Source organism: Xiphophorus maculatus, chromosome 1, assembly GCF_002775205.1.
Source record: "Xiphophorus maculatus strain JP 163 A chromosome 1, X_maculatus-5.0-male, whole genome shotgun sequence".
In the NCBI taxonomy this organism is placed as follows: Eukaryota; Metazoa; Chordata; class Actinopteri; order Cyprinodontiformes; family Poeciliidae; genus Xiphophorus; species Xiphophorus maculatus.
In genome coordinates, this window is record NC_036443.1 from 22,854,753 (window position 1) to 22,874,884 (window position 20,132).

The 20,132-nt window shown below is 39.2% G+C and overlaps 1 protein-coding gene across 6 annotated transcripts in view; it reads right to left on the reverse strand.

The window, feature by feature from the left end:
* Nucleotides 1-753: 753 nt before the first annotated feature.
* Nucleotides 754-20,132, reverse strand: part of anks1a (ankyrin repeat and sterile alpha motif domain containing 1A) — a 67,199-nt gene continuing 47,820 nt past the window's right edge. For 2 of the 6 annotated variants that reach the window (XM_023350339.1, XM_023350025.1), the window contains 13 exons: nucleotides 19,959-20,015; nucleotides 17,877-17,946; nucleotides 15,016-15,131; nucleotides 9,208-9,306; nucleotides 8,378-8,524; nucleotides 7,891-7,998; nucleotides 6,926-7,096; nucleotides 6,704-6,838; nucleotides 6,544-6,615; nucleotides 6,345-6,431; nucleotides 6,109-6,246; nucleotides 5,099-5,281; nucleotides 754-3,791 (listed from right to left, as the gene is read on the reverse strand). In XM_023350339.1, coding sequence (XP_023206107.1) covers nucleotides 3,675-3,791; nucleotides 5,099-5,281; nucleotides 6,109-6,246; nucleotides 6,345-6,431; nucleotides 6,544-6,615; nucleotides 6,704-6,838; nucleotides 6,926-7,096; nucleotides 7,891-7,998; nucleotides 8,378-8,524; nucleotides 9,208-9,306; nucleotides 15,016-15,131; nucleotides 17,877-17,946; nucleotides 19,959-20,015 — 1,500 coding nt within the window. In that variant the 3' untranslated portion in view covers nucleotides 754-3,674. The remainder of the gene's footprint in view (nucleotides 3,792-5,098; nucleotides 5,282-6,108; nucleotides 6,247-6,344; nucleotides 6,432-6,543; nucleotides 6,616-6,703; nucleotides 6,839-6,925; nucleotides 7,097-7,890; nucleotides 7,999-8,377; nucleotides 8,525-9,207; nucleotides 9,307-15,015; nucleotides 15,132-17,876; nucleotides 17,947-19,958; nucleotides 20,016-20,132) is intronic. The other 4 variants (XM_023350150.1, XM_023350082.1, XM_023350268.1 and 1 more) reach the window with 4 other exon arrangements.

A 20,132-nucleotide genomic window follows, 5' to 3' on the forward strand; every position in this document is an offset into this window, starting at 1 on the left:
TACACTTCATGTAAACAAAAATAATTGTAGGAAGGCTTCATAGTTCTCAGCTGAAGTAAATTCTTTGCTGCAGTAATTTTCTCCTGTTGACTCATTACTTTAACAAATATTGGAATGACAGCTTGAATATTTGAAATTATTTACAGCTGACAAAAATAAACATTTAGGGTAAGTAAACAGAAATGCTTTCAGCTTGAGCATATTCATAACACATTAAAGTAATTAGAACCAAAATGGAAAATAATGTATAATAGACCTTGTAATAGTGCTTTGGTTGTTTGTTGTTAAATCACAGCAGGCTTTGTTTGCTTCAGGAATGACAGAAAAGGCTGTAATGTAAGTTGTTTGGAGGCAGAGTTACCCAATTCAACCTGAACACATTCATTTGGCCAAACCATGTATACACAGAAAAACTAGTTGGGTTATGTGTTTAAATAATATGCTGGATTTATGCTGCTGAGAAAGAAGGTAAGTAGTTTTAACCAAACAGTGGGTCAAAACATGATCAGTCTAAGTTGTACTCAGGATGAAAAAAGCTATTGTAAAAATTTCTATAATTAAGTAAAATTACAAAAAATACAGGCTTGTAATATATCATTATGTATAATGAGATTACAGAAAGATGGCATTTTGTGTAGACTTTTTAAATTCCACTGTATTTATGAATCTCTACAGCATTAGTGTGCACAGATGATAGCAGTATGAGAGCTTACAAAAACATAAAGTAAAATAAAAAAGATTCAACAAAGGAAGTAATTCTAATCCCAACATTTATTAGTTTTACAATTATGAAAAATAACTATAAAAAAGACTGGAAGCCCAAGATTATTTACAATCTTTTTTTATGAATTGAGGTCCCTCTGAGTCAATTCCTCAGCCTTTTTTTCTTTTTAAATCACAGGATATTTATTCACGATATGTTTTAGTTTATAAGACATAGTCCTTTGCTTTGACAAAAACACCAAAAATTATATACGTACATACATACATACATATACACATACATACACATTTATATAGATAACTATAAAAGCCAAAATTATTCAAGTATCAAAATACAGACTGCTCTAGAATCATGTACATTTCCATTCTCAACATATCAGATTAGTTCCAAAAAATGTCTCCTGATCCTTGGCAATGTGCAAAAGCAGCACTGGATCAGGCTGATGGATAAAGGTGCCCACACCGGGATGCTAAAGAGGGCGCGCACCAGTGTGTCGTCACACATACAACAGTTAAACCGTTAAGTACCCAGACTCACACTGACTCACAACCAATAGTACCATTAACAGTCAACGTACAGGGAGTTACCTGGACAAACATGTTGTACCCTATTGTTCTGTTCTGCAGCTTAAAAAATAAAGTCGTAACAGCCTGCATGGCAGGTTTTGGTGAATAATCTTGGTAGGATTAAATTAAACAATGGGGGAAGGAAAAAGGAGAGGGCACCAGTCATGATCCAGTTCCAGCATTAGGACACTAGCAGTTCCATAAAATGAATAAAACCAACAAAATAAAAATCAAATCAAACAAAAGTGGGATTTCATTGAGAGATAGTCTTTGTAGTGTTGGTTAAAAATGTTTCTCCCATGCAGGAATATGGTTGATGGTTATGGGGAGAAGCTCCAATATCTGAACACAAAGGGTAGTCTGTGTTTACAGTGTGAGGTCTCACTCTCTCTCTCTCTCTCTCTCTCTCTCAAAAAAAAAAAAAAATCAATAATCTCACTCCTGCCACTTCTTTCGCTACAGATTTCTGCATTGGAGCACACAGGTATGCTTTCTCAAACAGTGAACACCAAGTCTCTGCGAGGGAGGCTACCGCTTGTGAATGCATGGAGAGTAGAGACGCTGCCACACTCTGATGGGCAGGAAGATGTGTGGAGAGGTCAGATGAAAAGGAGTGGAGCCTCATCTTTGTCTCCGGGTCCGCATGTGTGCTGCGAACATGATCGGACTGATGATATCATGAGCTGCTGCTCATCACTTTTTGATCAAAAACACAAAAAACTGCCAGCTCATCCCCATCATGCGTCAGGGTCCATTCCCGTCCCAGCTCGCTTAATGGGAGGAGCAGCAACATTCAGCTAAGAGAGGAGGGAGGGACACGCAGACACATGCACACAATGTAAGATGATTAAAATGGAGTGAAAACAGAAAACACATGTTCACACAAACTGTTCCTCCCTTTATGTAATGCTCAACTCTTTTTTTTCCAGCAGCAATTATGTATTTAACAAGTGTCATTGGCAATATTACAGAAAGGCAATGCAGACAGGATGAATACTGAAGGCATTTGTTGTGAAAAGAAGGGAGAAGAGAGCTACAGAGGAAATGCTGTTATTCTTATACAAAAACATGGTAAAAGTGCTTAATTACTATCAGTTCACTGGAGAAAAATCATCTGTCTGCACCCTTTTGCTCTGATTGGACAAATTAGAGCACAACAGTCCAAATATACAGTACCTTGCAAAAGTATTCACACAAGTTTAAAATGTTATTTTAAAACCTCAACGTCCAAGGCCTTTTTATAGACTTTTACTCTACTATCATCATGTCATGGAGAAGCTTTTATTTAGGAAGTACAGGAAAGCTTGTTAAAGCTGACCTGAAGTGACAGGAAGTCAGTTGTAACTCTGGAGGAGTTGGAGAGGTACACAGCTCAAGTTGGAAGATAATGTTAAAAAGACAACTTTTACACATAAAGTCCTACTTAAAAGCAATATAGGGGACACGGCAAATGGCATATCAAAGAAAAGTTCATAGATGGAGTTCATCTAATCTGAGCTTGAGCTACAATATAAAATACAAACACATGCAACTCTTTTCAGATTTTATTTAGGAAAAACATTAAGAACATGCTACCTCTTTGATCAGTTATGCACAGCTCTATATTTGTTTTCAACAAATAAATGCACAATAAAAAAAACATTGAAGTTTGTTTTTGCAACTTAAACTGTGAAAAGAAATTGCATGGAGATCAACACTTCTGCAAGGCACGTTAATTTGGACTTTTTGCTGTGTCATGTCCTCTTTCTAAGAACAAATCCCCCCTAAGCAAGTTCCTCACAGTGCTACAAGACCTCAGCGTGGCTTTAAGCAAGAGGCTAATATTAATAAACCTCCCAACCACTTGCACTCCCACTAAAGAGAAGCAGCCTGCTAAAGCCTGATGGATGCATAGAGTTAGGAGAGCAGATCCACAGTTTTCTTCTGGAAACATCCATCCGGGAATGGGATGAGCGCAGCGGGTGAGTTCTCAGAATTTTCTCAGCACTCAGTGAAGTCAAGAGATGAAAGATCAGAGTGAAAAAGCTTCAGAGCAGCCATCGCCTGATGTAGCGGAAAAGAAAGAGCTCATCACCGAGAGGAAAACAGTACATTTGCAGTCGATGGGAAAAGAAAGGGAAGAGGTGAGTTACAGGAAAATATGTTAGTGGCAGACTTGTTGAGTGATTGCGATAACAATCAATGCAGAGTGTAGAAGTGGTGAAGGTTCAACTTGTGAAGGAGCAACAGAGGCTGGTTAGCTGTCACAGGCTGTGTTGTCAGGAGGTGAGGGGAAGTGGACGTCCAGCGCAAAGGAAAGGGTTGAGTCACAGTGAAAGGCACACAGGAGGAGGGAAGTAGGAACAGCCAGGCCCAGGAGGAGGAGGAGGAGAACAGGGATCCGTTTAGAAAATGGTGGTCTCATACTTAGTGCTGATTGAACGCTTAGATTCCTTTGGATCCACGAGCCATGTGGAACCAGTGTGAGGCTGTGACTCCCCTTCTTGGTCCAGTATGTCTCCCTGTGAGCACAGAGGAGAGAAAACATTACAATCTTCACTTCACAACTGAATCTATCTGTATTAAAGTGTGTTAACATGTTGAAGTGAGTGATCACATAATCTGCTGTGGATGTCTATTGAAGGAATATAAATTTTTCCTCCTATTGAAAATGGTGCTGTATGTTTAGAATAAATGTACTGTTGGTAGAGAAACAAACACCTCTTAACTTTCCAACATGTTTTCTTTCATCGTGCAGCTTTTCTGTCTTGGCTAAAGAAAAGCATTCCCTCTGCATGATGCTGCCACCGCCATGTTTCAATGTGGGGATGGTGAATTCAGGGTTATGTGCAGTGTTAACATTTTTCACCACAGATGACACTATAACTCATCTCTTATTTTTATTTAATTTTCATTTGGGAACAAAGCATTTTTGAATAGAATCTGGCAAAAGTATCACACATGGAAAACTGAAAACCGCAAATTATTCTCTGTTCACTTCACAATCAAGTAGTACTTTGTGTTGGTCAGTCAAATGCAATCTCATTGAAATAAGTTTCTTAGTCATCACCTAAATCGACTTATTTAACTTGTTTTGACTAATTCAGATCCGCCTTTATTTTCAATTGGCAACAGTTGTTCATCTTAAACCCTGGATAAGTATGCTGAAACTTCAGATCAACTACAATCAAACAGTCAGTAATGCGTCGTTATGCAACATGGCTTCTCTCTGAGAAACTCCACCCTATGAATGATTATGACTGGCTCTTTTGAATTATTTAGTTCTCAATCGTGGCTGTTGTTATGCTACCGTTCCCAAATCTGCAGGAACCTTTGAGCTCAATTTAAAATGTTGTAATATTAAGTCTTCCGCACATATAAAAGCATCTAATAACAAAAGTATACATGTGACTTTGTTGGGTAATGTGTTTAGTATAATCCAGATAGATTGTCTTACTGTTAGATGTTCACTAGGGGGCAGTAAAGATAAATAGAAAGAAATACTGAGAGATGGAACAAGATGGACAGGCTGGATGCAGCGACAGGAGAGACCTGTAGGTGGTGCCTGTGTAACAGTTATAGAAACTTAAGAGAGGGAGATTTTTCTGAGTTAAACAGAAAGTAGAGTGAGAGAGAGAGTTAAAGGACGGATTTGAACAGCATAAGACAGGCAAAGTCTGAAGAGCTGAAACACTACACTGAGGGGAAACTCTGTAAACTGATCAGAGTGTTTGATGCACAAAATATTTATGATTGCATATGTATCTGAAAAGGATGGAACACCTCTTCAGTGTATGTGCAATTGGAATCATTTTTTTGTCCCACTCACCCCTGACTTCCGAACACTCCCTCGCGGTCTGGGCACAGGTCGACTGGACTTGGATTCATTGACGTCTGAGCTGCTTCCCACAGGGAGACCCTGATGCTGTTTGGTCCTCTGGGCCTGCAGAGCCAGCTGATAGGCCACCTCAAACGCCTGGCCCAGCGTCAGGATAATCTCATAAGTCAGGCTCTAAGCAGAGACAAAAGCAAAGAAATTGATTGTAAAATTTCTATTTTACAAACTGAATCCTTTTTGTTTTTGTACAGTAGTGTACTGTAGCTCAAAAAGTAACAATAAAACCCAATAAATTAGGAGTGACATTTCAAGCTAAAAGTATACAACTGGTTTCATATTCATTACCATTTTGAGCTTATTAGTGCGCAATGTCTACTACTAAACTGTAACTGAATACAAAGACGTTTTATTGTTTTCAACATCAAACAAAATTAATAATATCCACTGAGTTTGATAATATTACCGTTACTCCCCAACAAATACAAATTAGATAATTTTTTCCACAATGGTGAAATAAAATGTTGTAGCCTATAACAGGATCAACAATTATTTAAATCTGACCTAGAGTGTATAAAACATACAAAAAGAATTACATAATTTCAGTATTTATCTAATAAAGATGAAGAACTTTTTCTATAGGACTGGGGAGGGAAAGCAGCTGTCAAGTGGAACCAATCAACACACCTACTTACTCGATCACGTGTATAAAAGCTGGGGGTATTGGCAGCTATTAGATGTGTTAACACAAATGCCAAAGAAGAAAGACATCAACAATTACCTTAGAGAAACAACTATTGCTGACATTCGCTTTCCTGAAATTGGGTTTTGCAGTCAATGCAGTAATTACTCCACAAACATGAGAGAAGCTGATTAGGTCACATCCAGAAAATGACCTAATTATTCAGGTTCTATTTTCCTTCAGTCGTGTTTAATTAAAAGAACAGTCTATATGCATTAACCTTCAGAAATGGATCAGGATGCAAATCAGTGTGTTAACGTACCACATCTATTGTGCTGAAGACATGGCAGTAATGGTGGCTGGTCTGCAGGTCTTTAGTGATGTAGGCAAACGTACACAGGTCCTCTGGATCCTGGGCTGCACATGATATGTTACGGATCTCGTGCTCTGCGATGATGTTCTACAGCAAAAGAAATATATATTCATGATATTCATAAAAAAAATACAAGCAGTACGAGATCTAAAATGCTTCAAATGGTGAGTGTGAATCTTAGTTACCTTGTTCGCTGCATCTATAAACTTCACGCCCTTGTAAGTGATCGACAGAACAATAGTTGGGATTTTTCTCATTTGTTCTGTGGATCTCTGGAGAAAAGGCAAGCACAGGCATATAAACATACAAAGCTGATTTACTATTGGCTGATAGTGCATATACATTTCTTTATTGCCTCCCGATGTTGGAAAGACTATTACACACCCGCATTTTGGCACAAGCATCCTGCGTGGATTCAATACCCCTCAGATCTTTAATCAGCATAGAACCAAGATACTACAAATGAGCAGGAGATACAAGGTTACTGATCATTTATAACAAAAGCAGCAATTGAGAAGTCAGAATGAGAAAGTTATTAGCGTACACTAGCTTCATAGGCGCAAAATTCAAATATGAGTTTCTCAGGCTGGTGGTGCCAGTTCTGGACGGGGGCATATGCTGCTAGACTCGGAGGTCGTAAGGTCAGTCGAGGCTCCTGATGAATTTCTTCATATTGTTCCTGAGATGACAAAAAATAAAAATATCAACACAGAAGCCTGGAAGATAGCAACCATACCCACCACATCCCAGAGACGTCAGCTCATACCTGAGGCTTTTGCCTTCCACTTTGATGTCTTTGGGCAACGTCATAATCTGTTTCTGGTGCTTTTTTCCTGCCCGGTTCTGCTGCAGGCAGCAGCGGGTCCATGGAGCGGCCGCTGTACAGCTCCACGTGACTGAGAGGAGACGAGGTCTGGGATCCTGGCAGGTCCTGACACTGCAGAGAAAAGGTCACACAAAGTTTATCACTTAGCACTTCGTTAAATAAGATAAAAACTTTCATTTCTTTGCAACATGCATACTGTTGCAGATAACTTTGTTTTCACAACTTGTAAAGTTGCTTAAAAAGCCCAAAAATACTTTTTTTTTTTTTTTTTTTATCTCAGTAGCATAACATCACTTTGAAAAACTTTAATTTGGGTGCATATAGTCAGTGGGGGAAAAAAAATTAAGTTTGCAAAGGCTACAAAATATTAGCATCCCAGCTGTTGGTACTGTACAATTTCTTTAAATCCAGTGTCATCTAAAGAAATCCAGGGTTCTGTCTTATTGTCTCATTTCTTAGCTCTCCCTACAGTTTTTCTACAGGATTTAGGTTGCGAGACTGAGGAAGAATGTTGATTTTGGCTCCTGTGAACCATTTTTGTGTTGATGCGGCCATGTGTTTTGGATCATTATCAAGCTGAAAGAACCACAGCCAATTGATTAAAAAAAAAAATCCTGTTACATTTGACGAGACTTTAATTTAAAATCTCCCAATATCTCAACATGTTCATGTTATACACTAGTGAAACAAAAAGTAACAGATCACTAATTAAAAGTACATAGACACTGTAATCAAAAGTATTACTTGGAAAAATTCCAACAATGATTAAGTTGCATGATTTTGCTGGTACAATAGAGTGATTTAATAAGTTATGTATTGTATTGGAGTTGTCAAGGTATTTTCCATATCTGTACATTAAAACATTTACATCAGACCACAGAGTGTGTAAGTTTGCATGTTCTCACCCTGATTTGAGACAACCGAGGAGGTTTGACAGGAGGCTCCTCATAAGGCCTTTCAGCTAAGGAGGCTATGATGCGTTTCCTGTGACCAAGCAAAGTAATCTTAAGCACCTGTGGAGAAAAAAAAGTGGGACATTATCTACTGAAGACACAAAAGAATATAGGAAAACATCACTCGTTTAACTGTGGAGTCATCCAAGTACTAACTATGAAACAGTTTGTTGGAAGTCTACAGGAATAATCCACATATATTGCTGCAAAAACAAAGACATGACTGCTTCACTCAGAAGTTGTACCTACAAGTGTCCCCCCTCTCCTCCAAAAGAAAATCTCGTCACCTCCTAGAAATGAAAAGCTAAAAACATCCTCTCTACATCCGAGTGTTCACCTTCAGAGTTTAAACTGACAACCCGACTTCTGTGTGACACTCTTGGAAACTAATTTCACCGTCTGATACTCCGCACATTCTACCTGCGTCAATGTGACTCACATTGACGATCTCCAGCTCCCAAAGGTTTTTCACACAGTCCAGACTGCGGTAGCCGCTGGCTAGGAAGTTGGGCAGGTACTCGTGCAGACCCAGATTCTCCAGCCAGGCGGAGAGGGAGCTGCTACCATCACATCCCAGGGCTTTCACCTGTGGAAGGAGGATTCCGGAGAATGATGATGCCAGTGAACTGAAGAAATAATTAGTTATTGTCTCCAATTACTACCAACTGATGTCACTACTTTAATGTGGAATGGCTAATAATTTTGCACAAGTGTAAATGGCACTCTGTAATAGAATAACAAACATTTTGGAAAAAAACTAATAAAATGCTACAGCAGTATGAGAATTAGTTCATGCAGAGTCAACAGTGATGGAACATCAGTGGCAACTGGAAACTAACAATTGAAAGCTAAACATTCTCTTTCTTAAGAAAGGTGTTGGCATCTAAATTCATGTCAGCAGGTACTCTGCATAATAAACTCATTAAGAAATTAAATGGAAAACATTTGAGATAAAAAGCTGATGTAAAATACCCTTTGGCTTCCAAAGACTTCAATGTTATATGCAGAAATTTTAGATTCAAATAAAAAAGGTATCTGTATTTGTATTTTGATTGATTGAGACAGTGCTATTGCACATGTATAGGAGTTACAGAAAATATAAATATTACTAAAAATGCACATGTGAGTCTAATTAAAGTGCATAGCTATAATAAATATTTCTCAAATCTGCTAGGCGCTTTAGTGTCAAGGAAAAATGTGCATCTTCCATTAGCATGGAGTCTCATTATCCTAAAATAACAAATGAAGTCGGGATGAGGATTTCGTCACCTTTGGTAAGGAGCGTGCTGCATGCAGGATCTTCTTCCTGTGGCTCGGATCTGTGATTCCAATCTCCCTCAAGTCTTGGTCCTCCATCACGTTGCTTCCCTGTATAACAGAACACAAGTATAGCTGTTACTGCCAATAAAGGGAATAGTGACCATCAAAAAGCTCTTAGGAGGACTTTGAGGAAAACCATGCGACCTCTCAAAGAATAATCCAGTTTAGAAATCTATAACCTAATCATCTGTTTTTAATCCCAAACAGACTGCTTTTATCGAAGGTTAAATGTAGCCAAGACTAATATTCCCTGAGAAACGACTTTGCTGGTGAGTTAGTATCGATTCCAGATACGCAGCATTGCAAGAAAAGGTTGGCCATCACCGAGTGATATTCTCCTTAGAGTGTTGAAAGGGGAGCACTTAAATGAGACCCAACCATACTTGAGGACTGGACTGATTAGGATGTAATGAGTTATGGTCAAGCTGGTCTTTGGTTACATGAAATATCACCTTGGAGACAGTGTGGTAGATAATGCAGAAAAGATCCATAAATCAATGTCTGTGATGCAGAGAGGTCAGCAATATGAGACGGAGGAGCAAAGCAGCCAACTCCTGGTAGCCAGAGCTAACACTCAGATCAAAACGCACGCCAACAAGGAGCGGACCTCATTTGTTTTCCTGCCCTGTTTGCTAATTTCACGGACCTGCAGTCCAACAAATAAGTCTTTATGGAGTAATCTCACGCAAACTGGCCAGTAAGTAGTCAGCAAGAACTGCAAGTACACCTTGCAGGCTGCACATTGACAAGGTCAGCAACTAAATCTCATCTGTTAAAAGAATCAAAATGTTCGCTTTAGCTGCTGTATCAGAGACAAATTGCGACGCCTCAGTATCCACGAGGCTGACTCTTCAATATGTGCCTCAGGTTAATCCTTTCGTGCTCAGACTTGCTCAGCACTAACAGGACGGAGGAGAGGTCAAACCTGAGGACTTGTTTTCCATGCAGAGGCTGTAGATGTAAACAAGGCATGTGACTGTCCAATCCGTCAGTGTAAAAACTGTAGACACAGGTGTCAAACTCCAGTCCTCACAGCCGATGTCCCTGCAACAAGCTGTGTCTCTGTCAGCACACCTTATTGACATAATTAGGTCATTTCAGTCCTCCATTCAGGTGTGTTGGTCTTGGGACACATCAAAAAGTGGCAAAAACACTGACCCTGGAGGACTGAAGTTGGACAACCCTGCTGTAGAGCATTAGTGTCAGGATACATGTGGAATCACAACTTTAAGCAGCAATATGTCCTGTTTAATTTATATTATAACGATTAATGAAATTTTAGATGGAAAAAAGGAGGAGGGTTAAATAAATAAAACGGAACTATTTGAAAATAGCTATAGCACTCCAGCTCACATCAGGATGCGATATCTTTGTTCTATTAATACCCGACACTCCGCTGACGTCACAACGATCATCTCCTAGCAGCCTCTGAGCACAGCCTTTCCTGCTCAGCATTGTGGGAAGCTCAGTGGATAGTAGCACTTTTACAGAGTACGGATGACTGCATTACAGCCTCTGGAGATGAACTGCTAAACAGCTCCATGGAGAGAGAGATACTTTACATATTTCCTGGGGAGCATTCAGATTTTTATTTTCTACTGGGCAGTTGCTGCATTTAGATAGATATATCTTTTTAATTTTGGGTACTGTGGAGAGAGCTTACACAAACTATTTTTTCTTGTGTTGTGGATTTTAAAAAGAAGGTATATGGTTTATGACACTGGGGCTTAAAGAAACACCTCAATGCATGCATGAATGTCTTTCCATCAGATGTGCTAATTTCCATAAAGGATGGTCTCCACGTTTCTATTTAAAATACAATTTTCTTCAAGGTGCTGCTGGACAGAAATAAGATTTAGCAGTCCTACCAGTGATGGAGAACCAGAGAAAAAGAGTTTTTGGACTGATATTAACATAAAAATGCTTATTTTTTCTGTAAGATAAAGAGATTTGATAAAGTGGGTGATGCAGTGGGGATAACTCTGTGGTATCAACTGGGTAGAATAACCAAACAAAAATTGAAAATCAGAACATAATTTAAGATATTCACTCCATACTTGTGTAAACTAGGTTGTTTTGTGCAAATTGCACAGTTAATTGTGGCTCTAGGTCTAGTCACCTCTTTGCCAACTCATATTGTGTATGGTTGGTACAAAATGTGCATGAAGATGTTTGGTTTGAAAAGACCCCCAAAAAATCCCCCCCCCAAAAAATGCGAAAAATCACTAGAAACCTGACCATTCTTCTATCACTACACTACTTTCTCTCAAATGCTTCTCTTTCCCTCCTTCGCTTATCCAGAGAAAAGCCACAGACTCCCCCACTGGACAAAAAGTGCTCTAAATTCAATCAGGACTACAGATTATTCAGACTGTCTAAAGGACATCCAGCCAGTAATAATGATGATCTCAGTGTGTCCTGCTAACCTGGCTGTGAACAAACTATTCAGACCTGAAGAAAGAAGCTGAGGAAGACGTGACTGGTCGTACAAAACAGCAATTGTTTTCTCCAAAAGAAGATTTGCTTAAATATATATTAAAATATCATAACTAACAGGCAACAGAAGGATCAATCAATAGACATTCATTTAAATGCTAATATATGGAACCATTACTCAAATTTTTCTGCAGGGTTTCTTGGCATTGCTAAAATTCTATGAAAACAATTGGGATGTTGTTCATGCCAGTACAAATACTGAAAGATGGCAAAGATAGAAAAACTGTTGAATTGGAGATTAGAGAAAAGCATCATGAAAAAATTAACCAATGTCGTGGGATTTGATGCTTGTGGTAGCCTCTGAGCAACGGTCAGATGAAAACAGGCTTCCCTTAAGGAAGATTTTGCTACTAAATTTCATGTTCAAAGAAGAGTTCCTCTCTTCTATCTGACTGCAAAAAAATAAATAAATAAATCTTTGGACACAAAAGAAACTTGGCTCAAGTACATAATCCACCAGAAATTAAGATTTCCTACATATTTTGTTAAATATTCCACAGTTTCACAGACTCAACTTTACAGAATTCACAGTTATTTATGTTCATTTATATTGATATTATAATACAAAAGTTCACTATGAACTTCTGACAAATTTTTGTACAACCAGAAAATTTTAAATGAAGGAAGGAGGGGAGCAAAGAAAGCAAGCATGGATGCCAGAAGGAAAGATCATTTGGAAAGAACAAGATCTTTCTGTTTCGCAGAGCACTGCTTGCACCCTGGCTGTTAGGGGAGCCGTTTTTGGGCAGGACATTGCTCCAGGAGTCGATAAAAAACATCTAATATGTTTCAGGAGCAGAACACAACACAATCAGTGCTCCTATTGATCCAAATCTTGAGCCTGGAGAGTAGGACTGACATCACAGTGGACCAAGGGGAGGAGTAAAGACTATTTAATTAGACACCAGATACAGCAGACATGAATTAACCAAGAAACATTTATTTTCCACTTGATTTAAACAGCACATTAAGGTTGGAGTTTTCCTTTAAACATGGAAGAAATTTTAGGAAAACTGGTGGTCTCCAAAGCTGATCATAAACAGAATTATCTTTTTTTTTTAGCTCTCTGCTCTGAAAAGGAGGGGATTCAAGGCTGAGGAAGATGAGTGTGAGCTACTTAAACCAGCAGTATGATTAAACCCAGGCAGAAACTTCAGAGGCTTCAACACAGACTTAAACATGAACATTAAAAAGGATAAAAAAAAATACTTAAAGCTGCACTCTCGTGTTACGTAAAACACAAAGATGGCTGAGGCATATATCAGTAAGCACTGCACACCTCTGTGTATAAATAACAGCAGAAAATTCTCAATTAGCAAATATTTATTTGTTAGATGTATAGTGTTTCCAGGTCTCCAGTGCTTATTGAATTAAAGATTTATAGTACATGTTTGCCAAACTCGATTAAGCTGTCTGTATATGATGATTTCTTGCTGAGCAGGATGAAAACAGATCCCTGCTGGTGCTAAAGCGAATGTGTTTTTACTGCATTTATTTCAGAGTTCACCATGTTTGTTTTGTTTCTAACTCTTCGTCACCAGCTGGGTCTCTTGTCCTCTCCTCCGTCAGTCCTTGTTACTCCCAACAGCACCTGACCTAACTCACAATGGCATCGCACGCCACAGGCTGGAGAAGTGTGTCGGCAAAGCAACAGCAACCCGTTGATCACTCAGGTGTTTCTCCAATCTGTGACTGACTACAAACTGCTTTTTTCTTTTTTACAGCCAACTCTGAGTCAGAGCACATGACATCAGCCTCTTGAGCTCCGGACAGACTGACTGAATGTGCTGGATATACCCGAGTCAAGGCCAAACAAAGGCAAAAAATCTGACAGAAGCAGAGTTTCTAACTGCTTACTATGAAATTGGCTCGCAACCTTCAAAAGTTTGCCATGTCCCTAAACGACTTGTGGTAAATCCATATTTCTTTCAACAATGGCTTTCTTCTTGCCCACCTTGCATAAATGCCAGACTTGACAAATAGTTGTTCTGTTAACAGATTCTTCAATCTGTTTTATTGATCTCTGAAGCTCATTTTGCAGGTGCACCATGCTCTGTTCTCAGGTGAAGAAAGTTGTCCCTTGAGGTGTTAAGATAACGCTGTCTTAAACTTGACCACTTGAACCATGAACTGTTTTCAGTGCTTATTGGTCTTCAAGAATAACAAACCTCTGAGGCCTTTTGAGAGCAGCTGTATTTACACTAAGCTACACAGGTTGACAAATTACTACATAAATTACATTTTCTTATGGGTGAAAGACAAACAAAAGCTGCACCTTTTAAACTTCTTACCTAAAGAAAAAACATGTATATTTTTATTTCTGTTTCACAATGATGCACTGTTCTGTTTCTCTGTTGCACAAAATCCTGGTAAAATTAATACAACTTGGTGGAAATGTGTAAAGTTCAACGCAGTTGTGGCCACACTTTCAATAATCTGCTAATAGCAGAGCTAGTTTTTCATCTCGTGCTTTAGCATTTTTACTAAATTTGAAAACATTTAGCACACTTAGATAAATTTACTTTTCCATATTATCTATATAGCGTTAATTTACGTGGCTGTTTTGTAAACTTTCAGTGAAATAAAGATTACAATACTCAAATGTTACTCCACTGAATCACTGAAGAACAACAGTACAGATGGGTGTACCGTAACAAATTTTAACCTTGTTGAGGGCAATATGTTGTAACACATGTTATATCATTGACACAAGGTTAGTATCTACATGGATAAAGTTAACACTTTAACATCTACTTCCACAATATACCAATTTAGGACTTTAGGGTTAGTGCAACTAATGTTTATCATTAGTGTTTTACGGTTAGCGCAACTAACCTTTTAGTTAGGAGTATGTACCACTGGTTCAAGGTACATTACATTTTTTGTAAGCACTGCTCACTTAAGACACTTGTGGATAATCAGCTAATAGCACAAAAAAGGGGATAATCTGACATTTAAGTCAAACTGCAGCCATAAGATAAATTTCATAATAGATCGCGTAATTGCAAAAATGAATTATGGACAAAACCCATCATTAAAAACAAATAACCCGCTGTTGCTCCAACAAACACACACAAAAAGAAGTAATCACATTTCTGATCAAGTTAATTGGACCTTGTTCCGTCTATTGCAAGCTTCAGTAAGATTAATGCACAATTTGGAGTTTTACTGGAAAACTAAAAGGTAGTAGAAATGTTAAAAATAAATAAATAAATAAAAAACACAAAATGTACCAGTGTCACTTAGAAAATAAAGACTCACCATGTAGTGGAGGTCATCAAAGCCGTTCAGCAGCAGTTTGCTCTCGTACTGCGGCAGCCCCACGTGCTCCAGCCAGTCCCCCACGGGCTGGTCCAGCAGTCGGCTTGCAGCACCTGCTGACAGTGGAAAGCGCTTCAGCAGAGAGAAACCTTTCAGCCGGTAGCAACGGCACTCTGAGGAAGAGACGTGGCATTGCCACATAATTCTTGGCCAGCAGAGCCGAGCGCACAAGCAGCAAGAGGCCGGCGGAGACAGCGTCCTACGAGGAGAGGGTGTCATCCCCCGCCGGACAGCGGGGGCCGAACCACAGTTAGCCAAGATGGATTAAAATGCCCCCTACAAGGGGTGAAGGAGAAAATAAAAATAGTACGGAGTCCTAGCAGACCAACACAAGGTTCCCGGCTGTGGTTTTGTTGAGAACAGCTTAAAATATTTCTAAAGCGAAATCTTGAAGCACCAGACTTGCTTTGAGTTCATAAGTTGAGTGAATGCAAATCCAGTGAAGGTGTTTTGTTTCAGGAAAGTGGAAAGTTGCTTATTAGGTAGTTTAATTAAAGGTCCATTCTTTGTTCACATCTTTAGCCTACCAAAGAGATAATCCGTGAATTTCCATGGGTGAATGCATAAAACAAAAGAGAATAGAAGAAGTAACAAGAGAAACCTGCGACATGCCTGCAATGAGCTGAGATTGATCACAAAGTAGCGCCACAATGACAGCTGTCAGCAGCCTGAACTGGGAGCAGCCACCCAGTGCAAAGGCAGAGGACTGTCTCTTATCCTGCCAATATAATAATGTGCTCTACTTCATCACAATAAATATCCCAATCACAGGAGATCTGGTTTCCCAACACTTAAAATGCATATAAGACATAAGTCTCACCTTTCACAGGACAAAAAACGGACAACATAACAAATAAGCAACATAGGCTATAACAACAATTCTGCATATGATGCACAGTCAAATGTCTATTTTCCACTCCTCAGATCTGCAACAGATCCAATGCTCCACCAGATGGGATTCCCACATCAAAACATTTGATCCTCATTTGGTTCCTCCAGAAGTTTGTCGAAGAACAGAAAACAGGTTGCTCGCAATAAAATAACTCTTTTACGGACAATAGGGCTAAAGAAGAAAGTCCAAGAGGGAAACAGACGTATTTTAAACTCCTCTGTACTGCAGAGCACACTGTTCAATCCTTGATGCCGAAGTGTAGTCTGTCCGTTGTCCTGCCCGTGATTCCCCCTCTTCTCCCTTTCTCTCTCTCTCCCTTCTTCCATGCACTCTCATCCTCCTCTCTCTCTTTGAAATACTGCAGGTGGATTATTTTTGTCATTTAACGCTACTGTTTCAGAACCCCTTTTAACTGCATTTGGTTTTATGTTCCTGGAGCATCTTTATCTCAGTCTTTTCCTTTCTTGCACATGTTAGGTCTTCCTCTTCTGCTATATCTTTCACTCATGAGTTAATCAGTAAAAAGCTGGAGATACGAGACTGCCGGCACGGAGCCAATCGAGTCCAAGCACCGTTGTCAAACAGAGGAGTAATGGGGGGAGTGACGCGGTTTCCCCGTGTGTATTAGCCAGGGAGACTTTTCTCCAGCAAGTCTCCCCAGTGGTTTTCCTGACAGCAGCAGCAACTGAGGCTCATAAGCACACAACTCTGGATCCAGACTCCACATCAGATCATCACACAGATGCAGTCTGTGATGGAGCACTAACCACATTACCACTGAAGTGTCAGCTTTCCCTCAGAACTACAGAGTAAAATGCACTCACTCCACTGACATACGTAGTGGTTAATATTTTAAGAGTCCTCTCCAGTGCGAAAAACAAGCAGAGGGTTAGAATAAGAAGTCTGCACAGAGGCACAGAGGAGGTGCTGCATTGATGAAATATATTGAAAAGTAGCTAATGCAGAGTCAAGGTGAATGTTGAGCGATGTGAGAGGGGAATGCTAAAGGGAAGAAGTCGATTGCTCGGGTTACCGCTACAGTTCCCATGGGCCATTCATCACCCCTGATGACAGGCTTCAGAAAAGCCAGAACAGTAACAGAAGAGCAGTGTCAGGGTACTTAAAACCCAACACCAAATGTAATTAGGTCCCTGATCTTCCAATTAGGGATCAAAGTAACTTTAACTTTAGAAATGGCCTTAAGATGATGAATATAGCTCAAAACAACATCAAGCAACTTATGGAGTACAGTCATGGGAAAAGTCCAATTAGAAGCCTGGATTTATAACCATCTTTAGCACCAATAACTTCAAGTGTTTTTTGTTCCCTTACTTCAGCAGTTTATTGTGGAAATGTTCTGGCTTCCTCTTCTTTACAACACTGTTTTGGTTCTTTGAAAGTTGCACATTTCCATCTCTGAAAGGTTCTCTTAAATTTTATCATCAAGAGCTGGTTTCCCTCATGTTTTGCAGTCATATTCAGTAAATAAAATTAAAATATGCATTCCCATGAAGATCATTGGCTATTGGCCTAATGTAATTTTCTAAATGTTATATGTCATACTTGCACTAACCGTAAACATAAAATCATGATGATTAGCAGAAATAAAGGCTTTTAAACATCCATCTGTGTGTAATTAATCTATATAATGTGTTTAACTTAGTGATAATATTCCTAAAATAAATGGACTATTCAATAATAATCTAATTTATAGATATTAAGATGATCCAACACACCAGAACCATGGCTGAGTATCACACCTTACCCCTTGTTGATGTGGCACTTTAATGTATTTGATTATCAGCACCTAGCAGGGACTTTTGTTTGAATTCAATAAAAGAAGCACCATTGTTAACATTACAGGAGAAATGACAGTGAGCACATGAAAACAACTGTAGTCATACTCTACCTGGACTATCATAATGCTGATCTCTGGAGAAATCAATGCCCGCTCCAATAAGAGTCATGATCTTCTCAATCTAGAGACAGAAGCACATAGGCAAGAGTTAGGAATATTTAAGAGTCAATCAGTTCAACATCCACTTTCAGCTTTAATAGATCAGAAAATATCTTCCTGCTGTAAACAGCAGGGTCACTGCACCCCAAAAGACACAAACCATTTTAGTTCAAAACCTTCATTGGGCTTTATTTCCAATTAGTTTAAGGTTCCTTCAAAGGTTTATAGTTAGTCTACAATGTATGTAAGATTTAAGATTTGTTGGGAGCCTTACCAACTATTTGTTTTTAATAACGGCATTTGTTGGAATTTTATTTCCATAATTTGGGAACGTTTTGGCAGCATGCATGCAACAATTGTAACAAGAAATGTTCTGGAGAGACGTTTACTCAGTCTCAACTGAGTAGTAACCCAGTATGATTTAAATCAGCACAACAGCAAGACATTAAACCAGAACAGAAAGAGAAGCATTTGATTTATTCACTGGTAAATTAACTTTTGGCAAACATTGACAAAATGGAGCTCTAGTAAAACATTCTGAATGGCTGGAAGAACTGTTGAAGCTGTTATGTGCAAGTTCAAATTTTTTATGCAAAATGTGAATTGCATAAAAAAAGTTCACTGCAGAAAATTATATCTAAACTAAGAAGAAGAGCTTGAGCACTTCTTCACGTAGCTTTTCAGGTAGCTTCAAGCTTTCAAGGTTTTTTTTTTTTTTTTTTACACAGAAAGAAGAAAAAAGTAGGTTAGGTGCATGGAGTGACCCAAAATTGAACAAAGAAAAGAAAAAAAAATCCTGCTACAAAATATAATACAATTGTTTTCCCAGTGAGGAGGGTGTGGCAGTTGTGGTTCCATCCATCTGACCATGCAGTACAACAGCCTCATCCTGCAGAAAATCATGAGGGAGCCGGAGCCTATTGCAGCTGAAATTGGACCAGCAGAGGGATCCACCCTTGGGAGGTCGCCACTCCATCACACATTTAATACAAAGGGACAGAAACCCACAAACACTCGCTCCAAAATGGCCCAACATGCAAGGACTGTACTGGGAGGAAACAGTGAGCAGATGGAAAACCCCACATAAACATCTGAGATCATGCAAATAAACACTGCGAAGGGCAGCCTAAGGACGCATAAAATGGCAGACCGCTCGTCTTCATCCGTTTGTTTAAATCTTCTGTGAAATTGGAGGTAGGTAGGTTTCTGCAGCCAAAACCAGCTTTAACACTTCCTTTGATTTATTATTATTATTATTATTATTATTATTGTGGTGATAATAATCACCACATAATGCATATCAACATCACTAATGTTCCATCTCCAAACATTAGCATAGATTTTTAAACACATGCATACAATTTAGAGAGGAAACTTGCTTCACCGAGCAACGGTTGACCAAGCAGCTTAATTATTACCCCCGTCACAGCACAGAAACATGGGATCCATTCTAACCAGCCCAGAGCTGATTATGCATGGACATCAGGATTGAGTCAAATAAAAGGGAAGATACAGACAGGGCTGTTGTCACCGCTGTCAGATACTGTCAATCTGGATCCTACAGAGTAAAGTCGCACAGCAGCTTTTTTCATCCGTGTCTTGCTGAGGATATTTCAATCAGAATCTGTGATGCTCTTAGAGCCCAAGAACTGAGATTTGCTTAAAAAGCTCCCAGACAGCCTCCAGTTAGTGTAATTAAATATGCAACGAGTTGCCGCAAGTGTACAGTTGCAAGTCATCACTCATTGTGTGGAAGTTTAATGATCGAATGGCGCACAAATAAAATATCTCTCACTGCGTCAGAGGAAGAAGTGTAACTTTAAAACTTGCACAGCTATACAAGCATGCTGCTGTCAGGCTAGGTCAAAGCATCTGGGCTTGAAGAGAGAAATAAATTGACAGCAACCAAGACTTTTTTCCGCTTTAAAAAAAGTCATGAAGCCTGAGAGGATCCCCTCTACGTTGATGAAGAAAGCGCACAGAGCCAAACCCCCAACAGACCAGCAGGTGTTCACATGAAAACAGGCATCTTACGCTCTCAGTGGAGTCAGATCCTCCTTGTTTTGGGGAAGAAGAAGAAGACATCTGAGTCTGCCAACAGAGAATTCAGTTTTTTGTTTTTTAGTTTGACTTTTATGCACATGCCTTGCAAAAATATTCACCACAGCCCTATTAATTTAAACTCATGAACATTATGTAAAGTTACAA